Source organism: Haemaphysalis longicornis, unplaced genomic scaffold (genome assembly GCF_048455015.1).
Source record: "Haemaphysalis longicornis isolate Haplotype H1 unplaced genomic scaffold, Haemaphysalis longicornis Haplotype H1 scaffold_9, whole genome shotgun sequence".
In the NCBI taxonomy this organism is placed as follows: Eukaryota; Metazoa; Arthropoda; class Arachnida; order Ixodida; family Ixodidae; genus Haemaphysalis; species Haemaphysalis longicornis.
The window spans coordinates 72993898-73017611 of NW_027526460.1; the positions used below are offsets into that span (position 1 = coordinate 72993898).

The window sequence follows — 23714 nt, forward strand, 5'->3', positions numbered from 1 at the left end:
GGGCTCACCGGAACAGGAGAGAAGGCAAGCCGAAACCGGAGCGAGGGCTACCGGAACAGGACGAGGGCTCGCTGAGGGAGGAACTAGGCTTAGCCGACGGAGCTACGGGGAAAGGCGACTGCTCCAGGTGACGTCTGCGAAGCAATGGCGTCGCACGCGAATCTCGTAGATCTCGTGATCAAGCGCGAGCGTCGTGATCTTTGCTCCTCTTCTTCCTTTACTTCAGTAGAATCGGGCCCCTAGTTATGTTGTGGAACAATTCAAATATGCTCGTATTATTGGCCGCAAAGTGATTTACCTAAAACGGGAGTACCTAAAAAGGATTGTGCAATAGTGGCAACAGATGCATCCCAGCGGGTGGAGCGAGCAGGTGTGGGAATTTTTAGTCCACACCTTCACAGGTCAGTCTCACTGCGTTTACCTGATTTCACACCGATATTTCAAGCCGGATTCCTAACAATAGTTCTGGCCTTAAAAGGAGTACCTCCACAACACTTTAATGTAGCAAGAATTACTGACTCCTTATCGGTTTGTTCTGCTCTGTCTTCATCCAAAAATTCCGCTCTTATTCGTACATTCAACTTCCTTGTGCCTTCCCATTTGCGGGACATCTGCCTCATTTGGGTTCCAGGTCACAAAGGGTTACAGCTTAATGAGCAGACTGATTCCTTGGCGCGATCGTCGTTGTATGGCCCTCCAGTTGACCTATGCCCTATTCCCTTTATTGTAGCAGGAGCAAAGTTTCGTACCTATCAACGCGTAGCAAGAGTGCAGGAAGGGATCATGACTAATTTTGAAGATTGCGTCCATTTAAAACATAATTGGAATACCCGTTTTTGTGAATCTCGTCAACGCGAGGTAACATTAACTACCTTCAGATGTCGAGTCCCCCAACTCAACTTCTATATGCACCGAGCTGGTCTAGCCTCCTCCTCCCGATGTACTGTCTGCGGTGATCAGGATACTTTAGAGCACTTCCTATTGCATTGCCGCGGTTTTTCAATGATGAGGCAACGTCATCTTGCCACGCCATTGCGACGAATTGGTCTGCCTATTTTCATGCCCTTACTACTATCTTTTGGGGCCACATTACTGGGATATTGCCACCGAGGGGTGGCTGCAGCCATTCATGCATACGTTTCCGAGACCAGGCGCCTGCCTTGATTCTTTGCTTGAAGCTTTGATTCTTGCATGTACTTTTTCCGGTCCAAAAAGCTCATTTGTTCTACCCCAAACTCTACTTACAACTTCACCCAATTCTATTATCTCTCTTTGTGCGTATAAATCGCTAGGTTTATAATTTTGCGGTGTTTTAAGCGGGCGCATTAGCCCTTCTCATGCTCGATTCCTGGCCAATCCCCCACGTGGGTATCTGCCAAGGCGCCACGAACAACAACAACAACAATTTTATTGCTAAAGCCACTGTGCGAAGGCCCTTCTGGCTGCCTGGATCCATGGGAGTTTTTTTCTTGGTATTTTTTGCTAACGTTAACAGACAGGCTAAGCTTAAACAGCTCGACTGTTAAAAAAACTGTCCCCAGAAAACGCCTACTGCAAAGGATCAACCCTCCCTACTACCCTACACCCTAGAACTGCCCCTAATACTGGCTATAACATGGTGTGGGCTTGTTAACACACCCTATATCTGTCGCTCCCTGCAGCCCCCCTCCCGAGCAATGGAAGGCCCTGGTGACCCTGACTGCTCTGGCCATGGTCATACCCCGCCAGGGCTGCAACCTACGCCCGATAATTGCGGACTAAGGCCAACCCGCCCGACCGAGAGACGGCTGAATGATCGCTGCCTGTTTACTTCAACAAACAGGCAACTCCATATTTCCCAACTTCGGTCGATCACCAATGGTTCGCTTCAATACTCGGATCTTATATCATCCTCGACATCACCGCAATCATCGCTTTTATCGTCGCAATGGTCGTCACGGATTCATCGTTGAAATCCAGAAAAAAAAAAAAAATGGCGAAGCTAACACTGCGTCGCGCAAGGCTTGAACAATAATGAAGCTGCAGGATTTCCTTCTATGTCAGCACTTGTTTAATTTATCCCCACGCGTGCGTACTAGTTTGAACATGTTTATTAACATGTTCCGTTTGCACAGGGCTAGTAGTAGACATCGTCATATGCCATCGATATCGTCGTGCTTTTCATGCCAAGTATTACATGCGAGGTAGCGCTCGACGACAGCCGAGCGCAGCGGCGGCCAGTACGTGCACGACGCACGCGCGGTGCTCCTAGAGTCGCGTCAACGTTCCGTGGAGAAGGTGTTGCGCCAGCTGTGGCGTTGTTGGTTGCTAGGCAACGCGAGGCGTTCCTCGGGATTTGGGCCTGTCTTGTTTTTCAAGACGATAGTCTTTCTTGAACTACTTAAACGCAGAAATTTTGGACTGTCCGTGACTCGATTCAGCCACCCGGCCGAAGTGAAGCAGTAGCTGCGAGATATTTTTATCCCCACAGCCAAATCTAAACGTCCAAGTCCGGTTTATATGTTCATACTTGTCAACATTGTTGAACAAGAACAATACATTACGCAAATACGAGGGAGAAAATCGATACGTAAGTGATATTTGCAGTGTTCCTTCATAAAAAAAATTATGGATTTTTGATTTTTGCGATAGCAGATGAAATACTACATCAACTGCAGAAACCGTCGCCGGTTGTTGCCCGCGCTACCTGGCGGCATTTAAAAAAATCAAACGGCAACGGCAACGAAAGGTTTCACTATAGGTTCCACGTTCCGCCTGGAACGCTCATGGAGTAGGGCACCGTGGTTCTATAAACGTTGTAGTAGGGTGCCTCGATTCATGCGCGTCTCCGCCGTACGGCAGCGCTGGCATCGAGGCACCCGACTTGGAGCAGTGGAACGCGGTAATTTTAAATTGACTTGAGCAAACCTCTAGCGTGTTATCCTGGGAGGAACGAGACGGGAGAGGAACAGCATGAGAGCAGAGCGGGAAAGAGAAGGGAAGCATTTACTTGGCAGGGGCTCCAGTCGACTATCGTCTTTTGTCAACATTTGCAACGAAAGGAGCAGATACGCGACCAATTTCGTTTGCAAAAGCCACTGCGCGAGCCGGGGACGATCGACGGTTGCCGTGAGGCACGCGCTCACGGGCACGCTGGGCATTTTCTCGCTCGTCGGGGTTTTTGTCAGTTTTTTTTTAAGTCCTCACTGATGACGTTGCACGCCAATACGCCCTGCAGTAAAGAAAGACAACTTTCTCTGGCATTATCATCATCAATCCTCATCAATCATCAAACATCATCATCATCGGTGATGGCTGATCGCGGGGGAAGCGAAAGGAAATAACACTTCCCGTGGCGGGAATCGAACCAGGGTCCCTTGCGTTATGAAGCCGACGTCTATTGGATAGCTCTATATCGACATGGTTGGAGCGAATGCCAAGCAATAGCTACAGATTCGCGCCGAACACCCCAAACCCAAACGTTAGGCCTGCGGAGTGCACACCCTGGAGTTGCTGTGGGCAACCTAGAAAAGTGGTGTGTACCTCCAGAGCAGCACATACGCGCAGTGTGTGTGGAATTGGCCAACCAAAGAATCCATCACGAGAAAGCTTCGAGTTCAACCATCGTCGCCGTTAGACGGAGGGGTGCAAGATTTTTTGCTAAAGCTACTGTGAGAGTGAGAGAGAAAGAGAGAGAGAAACGTTAATGAAGACCAGCGAGGTTAGCCGAGCCGTCAGAAAGAAAGCAAAAACAAAAAGAAAGAAAACAACAAGCAAAAACAACTATAAAAATGAAAAGATGTCTTTAGATGCGCCCAAAATTTTCAATCGCAAAACTCTGTCCAGTTCTGTGTTCCGAAGAAATTCCAGGAGAGCTTTGTGCGTTTCGGGGAAGGTCGGCGGTCACCGCAAGGCACGCGCTCACGAGCGCTAGCCATTTTCTCGGTGTTTTGAACGCGTTACGCACCACACATTACGGTCACCTACAACAGCTCCGCAGTTTAAAAAAGACTAAGCATTCGTGTATTCGACAAATCGTTTTGTTGTTAATTATTGAACTATTTTTGGAATACGTTCCCAAACGTCGTTACGCAAGAGTATTTCACTGAAGTAGAAAGAGAGAAGAAGACCGCAGATGACGGCGTGATCACGAGACCCGCGAGATTCGCGTGCGACGCCATTGCTGCGCCGACATCACCTGGAACGGTCGCATTTCCTCGAGCCTCCCTTGGCGAAGCGTCGTCCCCCGTCCCGCAGGCCTTCGCTTCCCCAGCGGCGAGCCTTCGCTCCTTCTTCAGGGAGCATCGGTCCCGCTTTCGGCGAGCCCTCATACCCCTTCGCCGAGCCCTCGTCCCGCCCAACGCCATCGACGAGCGATGAAGGCAAAGCCGCGCAAAGGAAAGGACAAGGCTGGGCACCACAGGCCATCGGGCACCACCACGTCGAGCCGGTCCGCATCCCGGTCAAAGGTGAGCGCGGCACAAGCCCGTTGAAGACGACAGGCTTGTACACCCTCGGATGAAAGCTTACAGGACGTGATTACGACGTTCCGAGTTAATTTCTCTGCTGTCTCAATTACAGGACGTGATTACGACGTTCCGAGTTAATTTCTCTGCGGTCTCAATCTGTAATGGTAAAGGAAGCATCGCGCTTCGGAGCATCTTCACCATATGCGTGTTGGAATATCAGCCACCAGGCCGCGGAGAAATTACGTTGGACTGTTGAAACTGCGTCCAGTAAACGTTTTCCCGCGGTTGCACGTGCCGCGTTCGTGTCTGTCTTCTGCTGCCTGGTCCTGTTGTCGAATTACCGATTAGCGCTAACCGGAGTGGCGGGCGAGGTTCATTACGGGGAAAACACTTTCGTGCGTGTCTGCTGTCGTGGCATCGTTAAGAATTGGCTTTAAAATTGCGCACGACCATTGCCATTTGATATGTCCGTTTTTGTGCTAGCTAATCTCAGCTAGGCTAACAAAGTTTTCTCCAAAGTATCCGGCCCTCGCAACTTTCCGCGGACGTTACCCTTTGATTACCGCTATTCGGGTCCTAAAATTCAAAACTGTCTGTGTATGACGAAGTTGGGCTCTGCGAATAATATTGAGATGTGGTTTGCTCATTTGGTTTTCATGTCAGAACAAAAAGATTCATTCGCTGCAAGAGGTCACTTGGGCTGAGGTTGTTTGCGCACTGTCTTCGAGGATTACCTCAACTGGTGTGGTATTCTCGTGGTTGTCTGTTTTAAAAACGTCCGTTTTGTGTTCGTTTTACTGTGAGCATCCTCGATTTACCAGTCCTGGACGGTCCGCGGGCAGTCCGAGGACTGCGCTCGGACCGGAAGTCCCATATGAATACATGGAAAATTCGAGCGCCGGATCGCTTCTCGGGCAGTCGGCGGACGATCCGGGACTGATAATCGAGGAGGCCCTGTGACGTACTTCCAGTGTAAGAAAGCTTTGGGTTGGCTTTTGCACAACTGTTCTTGGAAACACATTTTAAACAACTAAACCTATTTTAAACTATTCTTTATGTTTATTGTTCTGCCAGCGAACCAACAAGGTGACGAAAAATCGCCTGCTCCGAGAAGCCGCGGCTCATAGCTCCGCCGTGCTTGCATTGCGTCACATCCGGGCGTTCACTTTTAACCAATCAGGGCTTACTCAAAACCGGCACTTTTGAAACGGACACAAAACGGACAAACACGATAATACCACCCCACGGGTTGCGCAAAACACCGCTTGCCCTTTCACTCGACCCCCGCACTCAATGTATTGAAAAGAGCTCTAGTACATCCCAATGAAGGCAAGACGAGAATGGACGCTGACCAGCAGTAAGGATTTAATTTCGCCTTAGCGGAATAGATACCCTAGGAGAACAAAAGTAAACATCAATTGTTCAGGCAAGACTCATTCCTAGATGATAGGGCGTGTGCGCGAACATTATAATATAAGAAAGGGCTGAGAGTGCGTACTGCTTTCTGTGACACAATTGCTGAATAAGAGTGGCATATATAGTGTGAATTTAAAAAACGCGGCTTGAATACCAACTAGACAGCACAATGGAGTCTACGTTATTCAAATTTATTTAAGTCAGATGTTTATGCAGGTAATCCTGGATTTAACAAACCTCTATGTAACGAATTCCTGGATGTGACGAATTTTTTCAATTACTTATTACCACCCCCATTGAAGCCCATGTGTTTGCGACCTGTATGTAACGAAGGCGTTGTGATGGTTAACCACGATGTAACGATTCGCTACGGTGGTGAGTCATGGTTGTTTGTCATTTTTCTGAAGAATGTGATAGAAAAATGCACTAATTTAGCGAATTTCGTCCGCACCGCAAACTACTGTGCGTTTCCACGTGTGTGTGCGGTGTCGGTTATGTGCTACGTTTCTCTGTCGGCGTGTAGTTACGCGTCGCCGCTGCTACCTGCAGTGTCGGTCCGGCAGGCTGTGTTAAGGGTGACCAAAACCAGCGCTGAAAACGTATGTAACACGTCAGGCTTTTAAGGGCTGGATAATGAATTGAGCCCATAAACAGAGTTTGGGGACAAATTAGGCAGGGAGCATACTTATCCGCATAGTCGAACAATAGCCAAAAAACTGGCTGCGTATTTGCTCCTTTCGTTGCAAATGTAGATAAGACGATAGTCTTTGTCGAGATTTGCCAAGTAAATGCCCCCCCCCTTTCGCTTTCCTGCTCACCTCTCATGTTGTTCCTTTTGCGTCGCGCTCCTCCCAAAGTAAGCACGCTAAAGGTTTGCTCAAGTCAATTTAAATTTACCGCGTTCCACTGCTCCAGGCCGGGTGCATCGATGCCAGCGCTACGGCGGAGACGCGTGTGAATCGAGGCGCCTATACTTCAACGTTCAGAGAACCGCGTTGCCTTAGTCCACGTGTGTTCCAAGCAGAACATGGAACCTATGTACTGGAACCCTTCGTAACTGTTGCCGCTTCATTTCTTAAAATGCCGCCAGAAGCTACAGTGGTGCGGGCTACAGCAGGCGACAGTGTGAATTTTTTGTCTGCACTGGATGTTGTAGTTCATTTCGCAAAAATCAAGCATCTATGAATTATTTTTATCAAAGGAACTCTGTAAATATCCCTTGTTCATTAATTTTCTGTCTTATATTTGCGTAATGTATTGTTCTTGTTCAACAATGTTGACAGGTATGAACATATCAACCGGACTTAGACGTTTAGATTTGGCTGTGAGCGTATGACTACCGCGCAGACTTCGTTTCACTTTGGCCGGGTGGCTGAATCGAGTCACAGACGGACGGACGGACGGACGGACGGACGGACGGACGGACGGACGGACGGACAGACAGACAGACAGACAGACAGACAGACAGACAGACAGACAGACAGACAGACAGACAGACAGACAGACAGACAGACAGACAGACAGACAGACAGACAGACAGACAGACAGACAGACAGACAGACAGACAGACGCGAGACAGTATTGCAGAGAGGAAATGAGTGCATACTTGGGAAATCAAAAATGTGTTGAATCTGCCCGGGAATGTCTTGCAGAAATGGAATGCTTGGTACACCTAAGAGAATTTTAAACACATGACGTCAACCAAAGTCAGGTTGACAGCTGTTATGAATGTGTGACTGTGTGTTGTGTGCGCCAAAGCAGTCAATAAAATTACACCATTTCCCGTGGGGAACCCTGATGAGGATGCGAAGCATCATGTGGGCTCTGTGTGGTTCTATTGTGTTGCCGTTGAGTGATCTGGTGTTTAGTAGCGCCAGAGAAAATTCCGCGTCCGGGTCCACACCGGTGGCAAAGGCACGCAAGTACTGTTGTATTACGGCGAGTAGGCGGTGGTTCTTGAGGCGCCGAAACTCGTCCATCATGTTCTTGTCGATGTTGTCGTCTCTGTGGTAGAATCGGTAGTCTCCGTCAGCGTTGATGAGGTAAAGGTTGTTGACGTTGGTGCACCGGCTGAGAGCAACGTACACGCCCTCCTCTTCGCGGCTTTGTCTTCTTCTTCTCCTTCTTCAGCGGTTCCCCTACGGGAAGATGAGGACGGTGGTTGAACGCGAAGCTATCTCGTGATGGATTCTTTAGTTGGCCAGTCCCTATGGGCACCCTGCCACAATCATCATCAGAGGCGCTGCGGACGGGGCACGGACGCGGGGCATCCCCCCGAACAAGAGATGCTTCGCATCTAAAAGAAAAACATACAGGCAGACCACAACTTCTGGGTTTAAGTAGCCCAAGAAAGACTCTCGTCTTTAATAATAGCGGCTTCGAGGCTGCACGTCCAACCTCAATCACAAAGCGCATCTCCGGCGAACCGTGAACATGGCGCACGAAACAATGCACCCCAACTAAAGGGGAGGGGGGGGGGTATTGGCGCATTCACAGCATGCTTGCTTGTTCTCTTCAATGCAGTCTCAGAGGGGACAGACCACCTCAGAAATGAAGACACCAAGAAAGAGAGCCCCCACTGAGACCATGGACTCGACGAAGATGACCAGGACCACTGCCATGACTGTTGAAGCGACAGTCACCGTACTCTCAAAAGAGGTGGGTGAGACTGCGCACTTGCTTTACCGCGGGATCAACCAAGGAGCTAAACATGCCGCGAAGCTCTAGTTGTTCAAATCACAATTTCAAAGCTGTGAGCTGAACCCCTTTGACCACTCGAACGTTAAAACAGGGACCACTGTCGTCATCTACAGCGGCACAAGAGACAAGTAAAAAAAAAATTCAAGCATCTCCACTAAATGAATCATGACGAGCGGGCGAAGCGCTGGGGATCGTTCTTACCGTAAATCACCCGTGGCATTGCCCACTCCAGCATGTAAATGAGTGACAATACGTGTGTACAGCATACACTATTCCAATGCAATCCAATCCGGTACAATTCAATTAATTCCAATCCAATCCATTTTAATCCATTCCAATGCTCCTCGCGCATGCGCAACACTTTTATTAAACGGGCTCATGAACTGAAACCCTTCCCGTTCCACCGAGGTGTAACGGGTAAATTAAATAAATTGAAAATGGATGTTTGGATTTAAAATTTAAAAATGTAAAAAGGTAATTAAACGGGATAATTACGCAGGAAATTACTACTACAGAGCAATGATAAATAAAAAGATCTAAAAGCTATTATCGCGTTATTTGCCGCTGACTCTGTTTCTGCGTGTGAGTGAAATTGTGACAAAATATTTCAGGGGTTGGTATTGTTTAATATTAGCGTTAATTAGTATTGTCATTTCTTCTAATTTTTTTAATGTTTGTGTATGTTTTATTAGCTTTGGTTTTCTTCTTACGAGATAATTTCTATGAATATCAAGAAGTTGTTCTCTGTGTTTGTTTGTTATTGGGCAGTCCTGTAAATAGTGGTCAAAACTGTCTGCTGTTAGGTTACATTTACGTATGTTATTATTTGTAATGGCGAACCTATGAAAATAAAACGGAAATCTACCGTGTCCAGTGATAAACTGTGACGTGTAATCGTTGGTTGGAAGGTGGTCCGGAATTTTGTGAATATTCTTTATCCATTGGAATGTGTAGCTTTCATTTCCTTCTTGTTGCCACTCAACATTTCAATGTTTTCCTAGGTTAATATTGAGCTGTTTTTTGATAAATTGTAGTGAAATAGGCCAGTCAATTTTTTCGTCATATTGTGCTGCTTTTTTAGCCATTTCGTCCGCTATTTCGTTACCGATATTGCCACTGTGACCTTTAATGTAAGTTAACGTTATTTTGACCTGTGTACACGGACGCCAAGCCCCGGACAGAGCGAGGTCCTAAGGTGGTCCGCCCCTAAAAGTTGCAGATGTAGACAATTGTAACCGCCGCCTAGATCGAGGTGTCGATCGACACAAGGGTTGCATGACCCTGAAATCCGCGAAACCTAAAATAGCGAATACGTAGTGATGCACAGTGCGCTGTTGGGTCATTTTTGGTTGTGGTATTTAACGCGCCGGAGCTACACCACGGCAATGAGGCGCGCCGTAGTGGAGGGCTCCGGATTAATTTTGGCCACCTGGGGATCTCGACACACGGACCTTTCGCTTTTCGCCTCCGTCACAAAAGCGGCCACCGCTCAGCAGCACAACGCCACTGAGCCATTACGGATTACCTATGTTTGCAACATGCGAATAGAAATGATGTGATTTTCTTTCGAATAAGAATACACATCCAAATTTTTCTGTTTTATCGGTTCACTATTGTTTCATGATTACTACTCAATTTTAAAGCAAAGCTTTCTACCTGTACCATCCAACGGTTTCGTCGTGGCGTGCGCCACAAGAAACTCCCACCCAGGCTGAATAAAAAAAATTCTCCCACCTCCGCTCGCGGGAACCCCTGTGTAGATGCGACGCATAGGGGGTTCCGTTGTTGTTTCCGTTAGGTTGATTCTCCCATCGCGTGAAACGTGCCGTGAACCCCCTGCCGGGGCTATGACGCAACACAATCCAACACAATCCACTTTAATCCAATCCAATCCAAGCCAAGCCAAGCCAAGCCAATCGAATCCAATCCAATGCCCCTCGCGAGAAAGTGTTCGCTATCGGAGAGGAGAGGGGGTGAGCGGCGGAGAGCGCAGCTCGCGCGGCGAGGAGAATGGGGGAGGGGTGTGGACGGACAACAATGCCGTATGGAGGGACAAGGCGAGTGAATGAGATGCAGTCGCATCTAAAACTACTGGCACTGCCAAGGTTCGAACCTTGCCCCAAGAGAAACGGAGCGAGAGCCCGTCGTCTTAGCGACTAAGCTACGTCAACACACGTGGAGACGGGGAGACAGACGCTGGTTTTGATTCAGCGGCTTGGGAAGGGGAGGGCGCTTTTTGGAGGCGACCACGGAGTAAGATAAAAAGGGCCGCCGACTTCGCTTTCTCTGACGGGCCCTTAATGTCCCTCACTCACGGATCACAGTGTAGATGGCACGGCGAATGGGCGCTATTACCCAGAGTTCCCCGCATGCCGGAGCCTGCTCACCCCGGCGGGCACGACGGCGGGATCGATTCCGGCGGCTTTGTCGTCTGCTTTAACGACGGTTGCTTTGGGCCTGTTCTGGCGCAGCTTCGCGTCCACTGCGTGCTTCCTTCTCATGGTAGAACTTGTTCGACAGCACATCGTGGGTAACCCGAACCCGGCTGATATAAACGGTCGTACGCAATGATACGCTAAGTATTGGTTTGCAGGGCGGGAAAACAAAATGTAGAGACCCCACACAGACATAACGGGACTCCGTTTTCTAAATTGGCGAATACCGATTCGGTTGTGTTTTAACAGGTATTATAAAAGGCGAGAGGAGCAACTGGTTCCGACACATAGCGATAATAAAAAGTTCCCTCGGCTTTCTCGCAGTTCTCAAACTATACTAAACTAACTCGTTTAAATCGGTATAAATGGGAATCACTAAGCTCACATGCCGAATTGTTTCGGTCTCTGCGCCTGTGTCGCGCGGTGGTGTCGCCCCGAGCTAGCACATCTGGATGGCTAGGTTTCCGCTGTCTCACCATTCGAAAAACGCTCTTCTCCGTTTTCTTTCTGCCGATACGCAAGGCCGGGCTACATGCGGCGGCGTCCGCCGCTCTAGCCCGGCCGTGGCCGACGCTGCTGCGTTAGGGACGCCGACCCCGCGAATCCCAAGAAATGGCTGGCAGAATCTCTGGTTTCACACCTTGCAGAGAGCCACGTGTGTGAATTAAGGTGGCGTCGCGTGGTCAATTGTTGCTTACAGATTTAATTTCCAACCACCTTCCTTTGGCTGGTGGAGATAAAAAGCTTCGCTTTAAATACGGTTGCATTATACGCCGCCCTTAAGCATGAAATAAGAAAGCAACAAAATTCGCAGAAAAAGCTTTGACCATGTACCGCCATGAATGTGCACGAAAAGGCATAATTGCAGAAATTAATCAATTTATTCGTTAGTAGTTCAAATGTTTATTGCAAAAAGGGAATGAAAACAAATATGCGTAACCAAGAGAAACACAATGTCGCCCAATTTTAGCTCTAGGAAGATGAAAAGTGGCCCAATTACCAGAGTAGCCAAATCTGGCGGTCAAATAAAAAATTACACCCACCTCCATTCGCGGGAACCATGATGTGATGCGACGCTGAGGGGGGTTCAAGCGCAAGCGGAGAGCTACCGTCGACCGAAATGCCGCCGGAGAGCGGCACACCGGTTATATGCGCAGCGCGCCCGAAGGAGAGGAGACCGCGGAAGAGAGAGTACTGCACATGCGCCGGCGCCAGTGTGTCTGCCGCGGCTATGACGCAACACAATCCAACACAATCCACTTTAATCCAATCAAACCCAATCCAATCCAAGCCAAGACAAGCCAAGCCAAGCCAATCCATTCGAATCCAATCCAATGCCCTTCGCGAGAGAGGGGCATCGGAGTGGAGAGGGGGTGAGCGGCGGAGAGTGCAGCTCGCGCGGCGAGGAGAATGGGGGAGGGGCGGACGACAACGCCGACGACGCTGCATGGACAAGGCGAGTGAATGAGATGCACTCGCATCTAAAATGAAAACAAGCTTCACAAAGATGCTCACGCATTCATAGACCATTCTCGGAATTTCTGTACAATATTTTATATCATGTCCCCTATTGCTCTGCAGAATTTTCGGGAAAAGAAAAAAAAATGGCTCCAATCCGGGGGACGGAGGTTGGGCAGCGAAGCTGTAAACGACACCCACAACGATTATCTATGCGGCGTCACTTGAATTCACACACGTGGCTCAACAAAGAGTGAAACGAGCGACTCTGCCAGCCGGTACCTGGGATTTGCCGGAGTCACGAACGCAGTTATAGCGTCGGCAGAAATGAAACGGAAGGAGCGTCTTTCGAAAGGAGGGCGGCACGCGCGGCTATGGCGTCATCTCTCTGACTGTCTCCCCCAAACTTTTGTTTCATGTGTCGCCTGCAAAATGCGCCATCCCCCTCTGCAGACGCTGAATACAAACCACCGTCTGTCGCCCCGTCACCACGTGTAGGCGGAGTCGACTGGGCAAAACAACGGGCTTTCGCTCCTCGTCTCTTCGGGCCCAGGCTCGAACCCCAGCGGTGCCAGTAATTCGTTTGTGTAGCCAGTAGTAGTCTGGGATGTTTGTCTGCGTAGCCACTTGGGAGTTTTGTGCTGACGCGGACAGGAAAACTTCGTTGGCTGATTAGAGGTATACTGCTATACTCGGGAACAAGTTAAGAACAGCAATAGCTCATGTGCGGTGTCACTCCGCCTAAGCGACGGACCCAGATGTCAACGGGCGCGCGCGTTTTGAAAGGGGATCGCTAAACGCATGATGTCGTCTGCCTTTTTTCACGCAGTTTGTTTGTCGTCGCTGGGGTCGTTTATAAGCCTATTAAGTCCAAAAAAATTCAGCAAAAAAACGGCTCGTGCCATGTTCAAAATATTCCCAGTAATGCCCTACCTCCGCCGCGCGGAGTAACATCCGGCTGCGGTGATGAGGCACAGCGGCAACTTCCGTTGCCGTTCTTATAGAGGTATACTGAGGTGACAAGCCCTGCTTCGCGCCGTTGCTCGCGCGAGCTTTTCATATTGCAACCGCCTCCATTTATTTCGTTTCCAGGAGGGGACGTCGAAAACTATTACCAAGGTCCCCAGCGTGCCGGAGCAGAACCAACAGGTATGACAGCTGCCAAACGTTTATTCTGGCAACACTATCAATGAGAGTCGGTAATAGAGTCGGTGGGCTTGTTGAAAAAAAACAAATATTTTAGCCATAATTGTAGAATTATGCATTTTAATGTGAGCATATACAAGTGAGCATGTGGATTTTCAGAAACTTTTTAATCGTTATTTCGAGTGGGAAAAAGGCTGCAGTTATTATTTTCAATAATTGATAGAATTGCTACTATCAGTGCATGTTAGTATCAAACAAGCAGCAGTTACAGTAACGATAGCACTTAGGTTGCATACCTAGTGGGAGAGCCCACGTTAGTAAAGTTCGTAAGGAGCTAGTAAATACTTTTACGGGTTTTTTTAAGAGTGTATTTTTATTTTCTCGGGTATTTCATAAAATTATCGCATTCGGAGATTGTATATACGTAATGAAGGGGGCAGGCACCCTTTCTCCTGCGCAGTTACCGCTAGGCGGGCACCCCTTTCTCCCTTTCCAGAAAACATGGCTCCAGGACAAGCGCAGGGAGATAATTATCATCGCTTGTTCGTCCCTGGCCGCCACCTTCGTCATCGTGATCGTGGCGCTCTTCATTGTGCGGGTGCAGTCGCGCCCAACTGTGCGCATCTGCTCGTCGAAGGACTGCCTGGAGCACGCCGGAATGCTCCGAGCCGCCATGAACAGAAGTGCTAACCCTTGCAACGACTTCTACAAGTTCACGTGCGGCTCCTGGAAGCCGAGAGGCGCGGAGAAGTCCATGATTGGCTACGTCTTCGCCAAGGCCGCTCAAACAGCGATCGGGGAGATGAATACCACAGATGGGGCGTTGATACCGGCAGCCCCCACGTACTTCCGCAGCTGCCTCACAAAAGCAAACACCAAGACTGAGTTGGACCTGTTCAAGAGCTTCAAGCAGGGCTTGGGTCTCATGTGGCCGGAGGCACCCGAACGGAACCAGCCCCATCCCCTGGAGGCACTTTTAAACATGAGCATCAATTGGAACTATCACGTGTTTTTTAATTTGCGAGCCTTCCCGGAGTACCGGAAGAGACCTGCGACACTCTACATCAGGAGGGGGAGAATGCGCCCAGACTGGCAGAAGATATCAAAAGATTTTGGCGATGTCGTCAAGAACCACACGGCCGAACTCGGAGTTGACACTAAAGACGACGCAAAGGCGCTCCGCGATGTTGTCGAAGATATAATGAAGCACGCCATCAACGTACCACCGGATGCCACCCGCGACGTAGAGATGACACTGGACAATATGTACACCATAATGAAATACAACTCCGAACGGCTGAAAACCTATCTGAACGACATGCTAAAGCCCCAGTTCACTTGGGAAGGCAGCAGCACCGTGTTCCTCGAGGACGAGAGCATCCTGGAACAACTTGACAAACTGCTGAAAAAGTACGAGAACAAGATGACGTGGCTGATGCGAGGCTTGTCCTGGGTGTTCATCCGGGACAACCTCTGGGTCGTCTTGGGCAAGCCCCAGCTGCGTTACGAAGATCAGGACAAGGACAAGCTGCAGCAGCACTTAATGCGGGCCTGCCTGCAATACGTGGAGTCGTCCTTCGGCCTCGTGGTGCTGGCAAAGGACATCTACGCGCGCTACGACGACGCCATGAGGAAGAAGCTCGAGGTCACCTTCAGTCGCGTCAGAGAGGAGCTGATCAGGGAGGTCAACAATGCCGAGTGGATCCAGCGCGTCATCAAGGAGGCGATCGAGCATAAAGTGAGTGACCTCGGCCTCAACGCTTTGCCGGAACCGATGTTCTTCTCCACCGACTCGCTAGTCGACTTGTACAGCTCGTTCTCCGCCAGTGTGAGTGGGTCGTTCATGCGCAGCTACATCAACCTCGGCAAGGCCTACCGCAGCAACCTGGGAACGGATAGGTTTGTCAGCATTTACTCGAAACGCTATTATGGTAACGAACCGAGCCGGTACAACTATTACTACAACATCGCCGTTCTGTTGCTGGGAGCCTTGAGATCACCAATACTGTACTCGGGGGGCACGCTCGCCATGTCGTTCGGAAGCGTGGGGACGCTGCTGGCCGAGTGCATGGTGCGCTCCTTCGACAAACAAGGAGTTACCGTCGACGAGAAGGGAGAGGCCCGTAAGTGGTGGGGGGACACGTATGCTGGCTACAAGGAGCAAGTCCGCTGCCCCCTGGTGGAAGGCTTGGAAGTTTCCTTCGGATCCATCGAACAACGAGAACGGCTGCAATCGGCGATGTTCCCAGTGGCTCCCGCGTTGACTGCCTCTTTTGGGGCCTTCCGCGAGGCCGTCGCCGCCCGCGCAGGTGACGGACACATTGAAGACATGCGCCTGTCGGGCCTCGAGGACTTCTCCGACGAACAAATTTTCTTCATGACCTACTGCCTCATGATGTGCAAAGTGGGGGGCGACGGGCGCGAGTGCAACTGGCCCGTCCGGCACGTGCCCCAATTTGCCACGGCGTTTTATTGCAGAAGTGGCTCTGCCATGAACCCATACAAGAAGTGCCGCTTCCTCGCCTAGGCGTGTTTACTTTTTTTTTTCTTTTTTTTGTGCGAAGCTTTTGTACTGTCTCATGTGCCTTGCCCCCACGATTTTTCACGTGGACTATTTAGTCAAGTGTACGACTTTTCTGTTTTTCTTGTACGAATTCGCCCAAGGGATGTCGCTGGAGCTTATGGCATGACAGTTACGCTTGATGCGCCACTGAGGTGATTCAAACACCTGTTTCGTAGTTGAATGAGGCACTTTGTCTTCAAAGCGTATGCTCGGTACTTTTGGCCATACGTGCGGGGCAAACCTCTGAAGGAGGCGTGGATGCGCACGGTCTCATCTGTTGCGCCTGGGCTAATCACAAGGAGAAAGCTGTGTTTGGAGCGGAGAATACAAAGTTGAACACTATGCACTCTACAGGCAATTGCCGCTTCCCGTGGCCACTTTGGTTTTTGGATGAAGATCAGTCTGTCCGCAGTGGATGTCCGCGTGGTGCAGGATTTTCCCGTTTACCGGAAACTGATGGAGGATGCTTCCCTGAGGGTCAGCCCATGCACCAATGGTCGAGAGAAATCTCGAAAGTTTGACACCGTTTCACTCGTGTTGTCTGGAGGTTTTCTTCGGTTCGAGTTCGCAAGTTCAGAGGAAGGCCAAACGGGCGAACTGCTTGTCCTGCGAAGCGTCTCTGCTAAGAGACCGACGGAGTCTCTTTAGAATGGAAGTGTTTTTTCTCAGCTAGTTTTGAGAATAGCTTTTATAAGTGCTATGCATGCAGTCAAAATAAAACGCAATGTTTGCTGCTTTTTCCGTGCATGCGGAATAGTAGCGCTGTCACATTTAGGCAGAGAAGTGGCGTTTGCGTTGTCTCGAATCCGTGGAAGAACCAAAGGCGGTGTGCTAATTTTGTATGTTTGTTGCCATCAAGTCTAATAGCTAGCCTTTCAGGCGCTGTTTCAGGGATTAGAAACTGAAATGTTAAATTTTTCTGGGTGAAGAGTTCCAGCTTGTATTCTGCTCAGTAGCTCATTCTCGACGTAGCTTGAAGAAAGCATTTAATGCAAATATGGACTGAAAGCGGTCCCGACGAGCTCAGGTTGTCCAGATCTCTTAATGCATAAAGGGATTAATCCTTCCGAGTCTACAACACCGGGGCACGAAAAGTAGCTCCTTGTTGCACTAATGTTTGTGCACTGCCTATCAGCTACTGCGAAAAGATACCCGCTCGTCGACTTCCGTGCGCAGGGGTGGGCTTGGGGTTTGACGCCAGCGGTATGGGTTCGAGTCCCCTGTAATATGTTCTCTTGGGACTTTTCTACGCATTATTTACGTATAAAGTGTGCATAACTTTTAGATTTTTTTACCATGGTGCGCTCTACACAATAAACCTGAAGGCTGGTCCACAGAATAATGCTGGAGAGTATAGATGTATGTCGGTAACTTGTGAAAAAAAGTTTCTGGCAGCGTTGTGCAGTTTTCCAAAAAAATGCCTGCAAATATTCCTGCGGCATACGCTCAATCATGCGCGGATTTGTTTTTGCCATCGGGTTTCTTGGGTTGAAGCTAAACTTGACCTACGCTGATGGAATGTATACGCGTGGCTGCATGCGCATGTCGCTGTCCATGATTTAATGTCATGTCTTAGTTAGGCCGATGAAGCGATTTAAAAGGGGCACTGTTCACTTTGGGGTACTGGGAGACAGATGCTTAAACATAAATTACCCGTATTCAAGTTACACCCGCCACGGTGGCTCAGTGGCTAAGGCGTTGCGTAGCTGCTGAGCACGAGGTCGCGGGCTCGACTCCCGGCCGCGGCGGCCGCTTTTCTGACAGGGGTGAAAAGCAAAAATGCCCGTGTGTACGAGATTTTGGCGCATGTGTGGTAAAATTTAATCCGGAGCCCTCCCCTACGACGCGCCTCTTCGCCTGCGTTGCGTCGGCGCGTTAAACCGTATACAATCAATCGTATTCAAGTTATGCTTCGTATAGACAAAATGGCTGTGGCTTAGCTGAGCTAACCCTGGATATGCAAAGCGAAAGCTAGGCTTAGCCTGGCTAAGTCACTTGGTCAGCCTTTGAATTAGCTGTAGTTGAGATACTAATCGTCCAAACCCTGCCTTTGTCTTCGGTTGTGGTCCCGCTCCGGCGTTTTTCGAACCGAACGGCTCGCCGGGTGATATTCGAGGGGGGTCAAACATGCTCCCGAGCAGCGCTCAGAGAAGACGGCCCGGCCTCGCTCTCATACGCTCGGCGCCCATGGGCAACAAACAGAAGCGCGTCTCGACGTCAGTGTAACAGACTCTGCTTTCACATCCTTTCAGGGTTTAATACAGGTAGTTGTGAATGGACTTTGTAAATATTTGGCATATTACATAGTTTGTATTAAATATTATCGATATATCAACACTGCCGCCAACTATAAACAAAACTTTCTCTTTTTAGAATTTCAAGCTGCTCTGCAGCACAATTTAGTCGTGCAACTAATGTACAACATAAATAAAATGAACAGCACAGCTCCTGGAGAGCGTCCGCCGTTGGCCATATTATTAGGCGTCCACCGTTCGGCAACCAGACAAGCGTTCGCTTTTGCGTTGCTGTTATCTAGGTTTGTTGTTGCCGACAACGAGACATCACATTTAGTCGGGGATGGGGAAGAAGGGAGGTGGAATCCCCTTCAGTAGCCCCCTCCCCCCTTCCGCTCAGATTGGCTGGGGAAAGGTACAACCTAGGGAGGTAGTAGTCAACTCCATCCCACGTAATACTTGGAGCCGGGTATGCCGCAATGTGACCGGAGCAACGGTAGATGGAACTAATACCATATGCGGCACAGGCAAGTTTCAGTGACCCATTTTAGTTTGGATAGAAGGTAGAGAGAGAGAGATAGCAACTTTATTAAAGTGCCTGCAGCTCGGTTAGATCCCCTCGCGCGGGGGTCTTTCCGCGACGCGGCCGTGACGTCTTCTCGACTTCTACTTTGGCTCCAGCCTCGCTACTCCCTTCGGCTGGCTTCGCCTGCCCCTTTGTTGGGGCGGTAACCTTTCGTCGGTTTCGCTTGGTCGTTGCCTTTCAAGGGCCGCCGAGATCTGCTGGACGGCCTTGGTCTGTTGTTCCTGGTCGTAGCTTCCCGCTGCGGCTTCGAGATGCGGCGGGATCATAGTCTCTGTCGACGCTTCGCGCGGGTTTTTGGCACAGTCCCAGAGGATGTGAGCCGCTGTGGCTCTCTCCTTCTGGCACACTCGGCACAAGTCACTCTCGTACACGCTCTGACACACGTGCCTCATCAGCACCGGGGTGGGGAGGGACACCGTCTGCAGTTGCCGGTATATCACCGCTTCCTCTCGAGTCAAGCCCGGGTGGGGTGGCGGTACCTTTCGTCTGCTCAGTCTGTACCACTTCACGATCTCGGTGTAGGTGGTCATGCTGTCCTTGGTCTCCCTCCACCACCACGACTGGTCGGCTTCTGCCGCAGCGGCGCGGTTGGTTAGTCCTCGCGCCACCGCGTTTGCCGTCTCGTTATGGTTGGTGTTGCCCCGGTCCGACACATCGATGCCCACGTGTGCCGGGAACCACTTGATGGCCACGCACCTCCTCTCACCGGCGAGGTCGACCGTGCGTAGTACTCGTGCGGCCTCCCTGCACACACTCCCTCTGGCGTAGTTACGCACCGCCGTTCTTGCGTCGCACAGCACCGTCGTGCACGCAGGGTCGGCGATGGCCAGGGCGATGGCCACCTCCTCTGCCCGGTGCGCCTTCTGGGTTCTCACGCTCGCTGCCGTTATCGTTTCGCCAGTCGACGCCCTGACGACCGCCGCGGCGTATGCTCTCCTGGTACTCCGCCGCGTCCACGTACATGGCCCCTTCGTCTCTGGTGTGGAGGTCCACGAGCGCCTTGGCCCTCGCCATCCTTCGCTCCTTGTTGAACTCGGGGTTCATGTTCTTCGGTAACGGGCATACCTTTAACTGTCTGCCTGTGGCTTCTGGCACAGGTACCTGTTCGTTTTCGGCTCCCTCCTCCATCGGTGTCAGACGCAGGTCGAGCAGTATCTGTCTGCCCGTTCTCGTTTCCGAGAGCCTCGAGATCTGGGCGGTCCTCTGCGCCTCCGCGATCTCCTCCAGGGTGTTGTTCACCCCCAGAGCCAGAAACTTCTCGGTGCTCGTGCAGTCGAGGAGTCCGAGTGCCGCCTTGTACGCCTTGCGTATGAGCGCATTGATCTTGTTTCGCTCGCACTGCCTCCAGTTGTGGAACGCTGCGACGTACGTGATGTGGCTTATGACGAAAGACTGCACCAGTCGGGTGAGGCTCTCCTCCTTCATGCCTGCCTTTCTGTTTGACACCCTTCTGATGAGCCGTGTGGCCGCGGTGACTTTAGCCGCGAGGCGGTTCACCGTCTCGCCGTTCACGCGCTTGCGCTCTATCAGCATGCCTAGCACTCGGATCCTCTCGACCTCTGGGATCGTGTGGCCGCCGCTCGTTCGGACCTTGATCTTCTGTTCTTTCGGCGTCTCTTCGTCCCCTCTCTTTTTCCTGGTCGTTCTCTTCGGAGGGATCACCAGCAGTTCGGACTTGCTCGGGGAGCATACGAGTCCGGACCCGTCCAGTTGCTCCTCGATGGCATCCACTGCTTCTTGCAGCGTGCTCTCTATTTGTCCGTCGCTTCCTCCCGGGACCCACAGCGTTATATCGTCGGCGTAGATGGTGTGTCGGACCCCGGCCACTCGCGAGAGTCGTTCGGCCACCCCGATCATCACTAGGTTAAAGAGCAGCGGCGAGATGACCGAGCCTTGGGGGATCCCGACGCTGCCGAGCTTCTTCTCCGGGAGCTTCAGGTCACCGGCGTTGACCTCGGTGGTCCGCCCAGTCAGGAAGTCCCTGATATATTCGTACGTTCTCTTCCCCATGTTCAGTCGTGACACCTGGGCCAGGATCGCCGAGTGCCTCACTTTGTCGAAGGCGCTTTGCAAGTCCAGGCCCAGGATCGCCCGGTTGTCTCTCGTGTTGGCGTCGTCGTCCAGGATCTCGTTCTTCAGCTGTATCATGGCATCCTGCGTCCCGAGCTTGTTCCGAAACCCTATCACGGTGTTCGGGTACACCTCCGCTTCCTCCAGGTACCTTTGCCATCTGTTCATTAGAACGTGCTCTAGCGCCTTGCCCACGCAAGACGTGAGCGAGATTGGCCGGAGGTTCTCGATGTTCGGTGGTTTGCCTGGCTTGGGGATCAGGATCGTCTTGGCCGCCTTCCACTGCTTCGGCAGCTTCCCGGCTCGCCAGCACCTGTTGTAGTACGCCGTGAGGTTCTCGATTGCTCTCTCGTTCAGATTCTTCAGTGCTCTGTTTGTCACGCGGTCGGGTCCGGCGGTGGACTTGGTGTTCAGGTCGTGTAGGGCCGCTCTCACCTGCCACACTTCTATGTCCCTGTCTAGCCGCTCGTTGGTCTCGCCCTGGTAGTCCGAGTGTGTCTCCGCGAGGGTGGCCGGCAGGTACTTGTCGTCGAGGCGCTTCTTCACCTCGGCCTCTCCGTGCTCGGCCAGCGCCCTGTGGAGTGTCTTGGCCAGGTTGTCGTGCTGGTGAGACTTGGTCTTGGTCTCATCCAGTAGGCGTCTTAGCAAGTTCCGCGTCTTGCCACAGTGCATTTGTCCATCCGCCGCGCTGCAGGCTTCGTTCCACTGCTGCGCGCATAGGGCCCTGCTGTGCGACTCGATCACGCGGTTAAGTTCCGCGATCTTCTTGCGCAGTTTTCTGTTCGTCCGCTGCGTCTTCCATCTCGCCGTGATCGACTGCTTGGCCTCGATTAGGTGGGCCAAGCGGCTGTCCACTCTGTCGACGCGCGCGTCCGTTTCGATTTCCCTGGTGGCCTCCCTCGTCTTCTGCACGATCTCGTTGGCCCACTCCTCGATGTCCGTTATTTCGCCTTGATCTTCAGGTAGCAGTCGTCGGAAGGTGTCCCAGTCCGTGAACTGGTGTTTCAGCGGACTTTTGCCGCCACTACTCCAAGGTAGGACAGTAAGAGCTCAGAACAAAAATGCCAAAACTTTTGTGTGCTTTAAAGTGCAACTCACAAGCTGCTAGTCTCGCTCATTTATTAGCAACAATTATTTAAAAGAATGCGTAAATTAGTGGTAAACCCGCATGCGCGGTGCCTACGAAGCTTAGTCAAGGCAGAGTCCTTCAATGCTTTACTGGTCACGAAACTGCTCCGTAACTCAATGGGAGAGCTTCATATGCTGCGTTTGGCCGCCGCGTGGTAGCGCCACCCTCTCACTGAGGTCACTTCTCGGGCGGCGCTGCGCTGGCTCGAACGGCGGAGCCGCGGCGAGTTGTGTTTGTTTAGTGCGGGAAAAAAATGTAACGTGCATACCGCGCTCTCGTGATGCCAATTAAGTAGTGCAACGACGATGCCGAACACGTGTTGCGTCCCGGGATGTCGTTCCTTGTACAACGACACCACAGAAAATGTTTCCTTGTTCTGTTGACCGAGCGACGGGCAGCTGCGTGAGAATTGGAGGCGCGCCATTCCAAGGCAAGCAACGGGAGATTTCAGCTTCGATTATAAGTGGGCGACAGTGTGTGAAATGCACTGTGTGTGAGAATGTAAAAAGCATTGTACCATTTTGAGAGCATCGTGGACCTAGAATTGTACAAGGCTAACTTAAAGCCGGATTTTTGTCATATAAGTCAAGTTGTAGCGGTTCTTCATCACCTGTTTGCAAACTTGTATTACCTTGCGCTCAGGCTCGTGTGTAAAGAAGCTTTGGGACGTCCTTGTGCTTTTACTTTTCATATTTCCGCGAATTATCCCTTAGGGTTCGTTTTGTTTGTTTTGTAACCGCGCGTGGCCGATTCCGGTTTCTTATCTGGCGTTTCAACCGGAGCGCCCATTTGCTCTGTTTGTCGTACGTCCCGCCGGGCAATATTGTTTGATACGGAGAGGGTGCCACCTTGTCGCTAACTTTATTTTTTGTTTCTTCGACTATGTTCTCGATCCTATTTCCATGGATCTGAAATTAATAACGTTCCGAGAGTAATGCATGCATAGCAAACGCCGCGCAACTCACTTTATCGACGTTCATCTGTGCACATCACACTGCGGACTGCTTCTTCGACGTTTGTGTTTCATTCTAGTCTTTTGTAGTGCAGGAGATCGCTAGCTCGCTGCGTTCAGAAAAGCTTTGCTTCGTTCTTGGCTACGTGGAAATATTCTGTTTTCTCCGTGTGCTGCACATCGCAGCGCGAAAAAATAAATTTTTGTACGCAATTTTTGTACGCAACAAAAAATAAATTTTTTGTTGCGTGTGATAAAATCAGTTTTATTGTTCTTTTTTCTCTTCCTGTTTTTGCAAGTATTGCAAAGCGTGGATGCAGAAAGACACATGGTGCAACATATATCTCTTCGTGTTTTGATCCTTCGCGTTTCTGCAGCGTTTTTAGATGTTCTCAAGTATGTACCCACTCATCGAAACGACAATACTATTGGGCTATCTCTTAGCGTTCTGTGCATTCCAGAGCAATCAACGGATTCATTAAGCGTAGTCTGAACGACGCGTACTTGGTTTGTTTCAGTTTTTTAGATGCGACTGCATCTCATTCACTCGCCTTGTCCCTCCATACGGCGTTGTCCG

General features: G+C 50.6%; 1 protein-coding gene and 1 pseudogene across 2 annotated transcripts in view; one reads left to right on the forward strand and one right to left on the reverse strand.

Moving 5' to 3' along the window:
- LOC144151573 (neprilysin-2-like) overlaps positions 1-19019 on the forward strand; it is a 48813-nt gene extending 29794 nt beyond the window's left edge. The window contains exons 2-5 of one of the 2 annotated variants that reach the window (XM_077682676.1): positions 4237-4448; positions 8388-8522; positions 13550-13606; positions 14100-19019. In XM_077682676.1, coding sequence (XP_077538802.1) covers positions 4356-4448; positions 8388-8522; positions 13550-13606; positions 14100-16130 — 2316 coding nt within the window. In that variant the 5' untranslated portion in view covers positions 4237-4355 and the 3' untranslated portion in view covers positions 16131-19019. The remainder of the gene's footprint in view (positions 1-4236; positions 4449-8387; positions 8523-13549; positions 13607-14099) is intronic. The other variant, XM_077682677.1, reaches the window with a different exon arrangement.
- Positions 19020-19066: 47 nt separating this feature from the next.
- On the reverse strand, positions 19067-23714 carry LOC144153259 (uncharacterized; annotated as a pseudogene).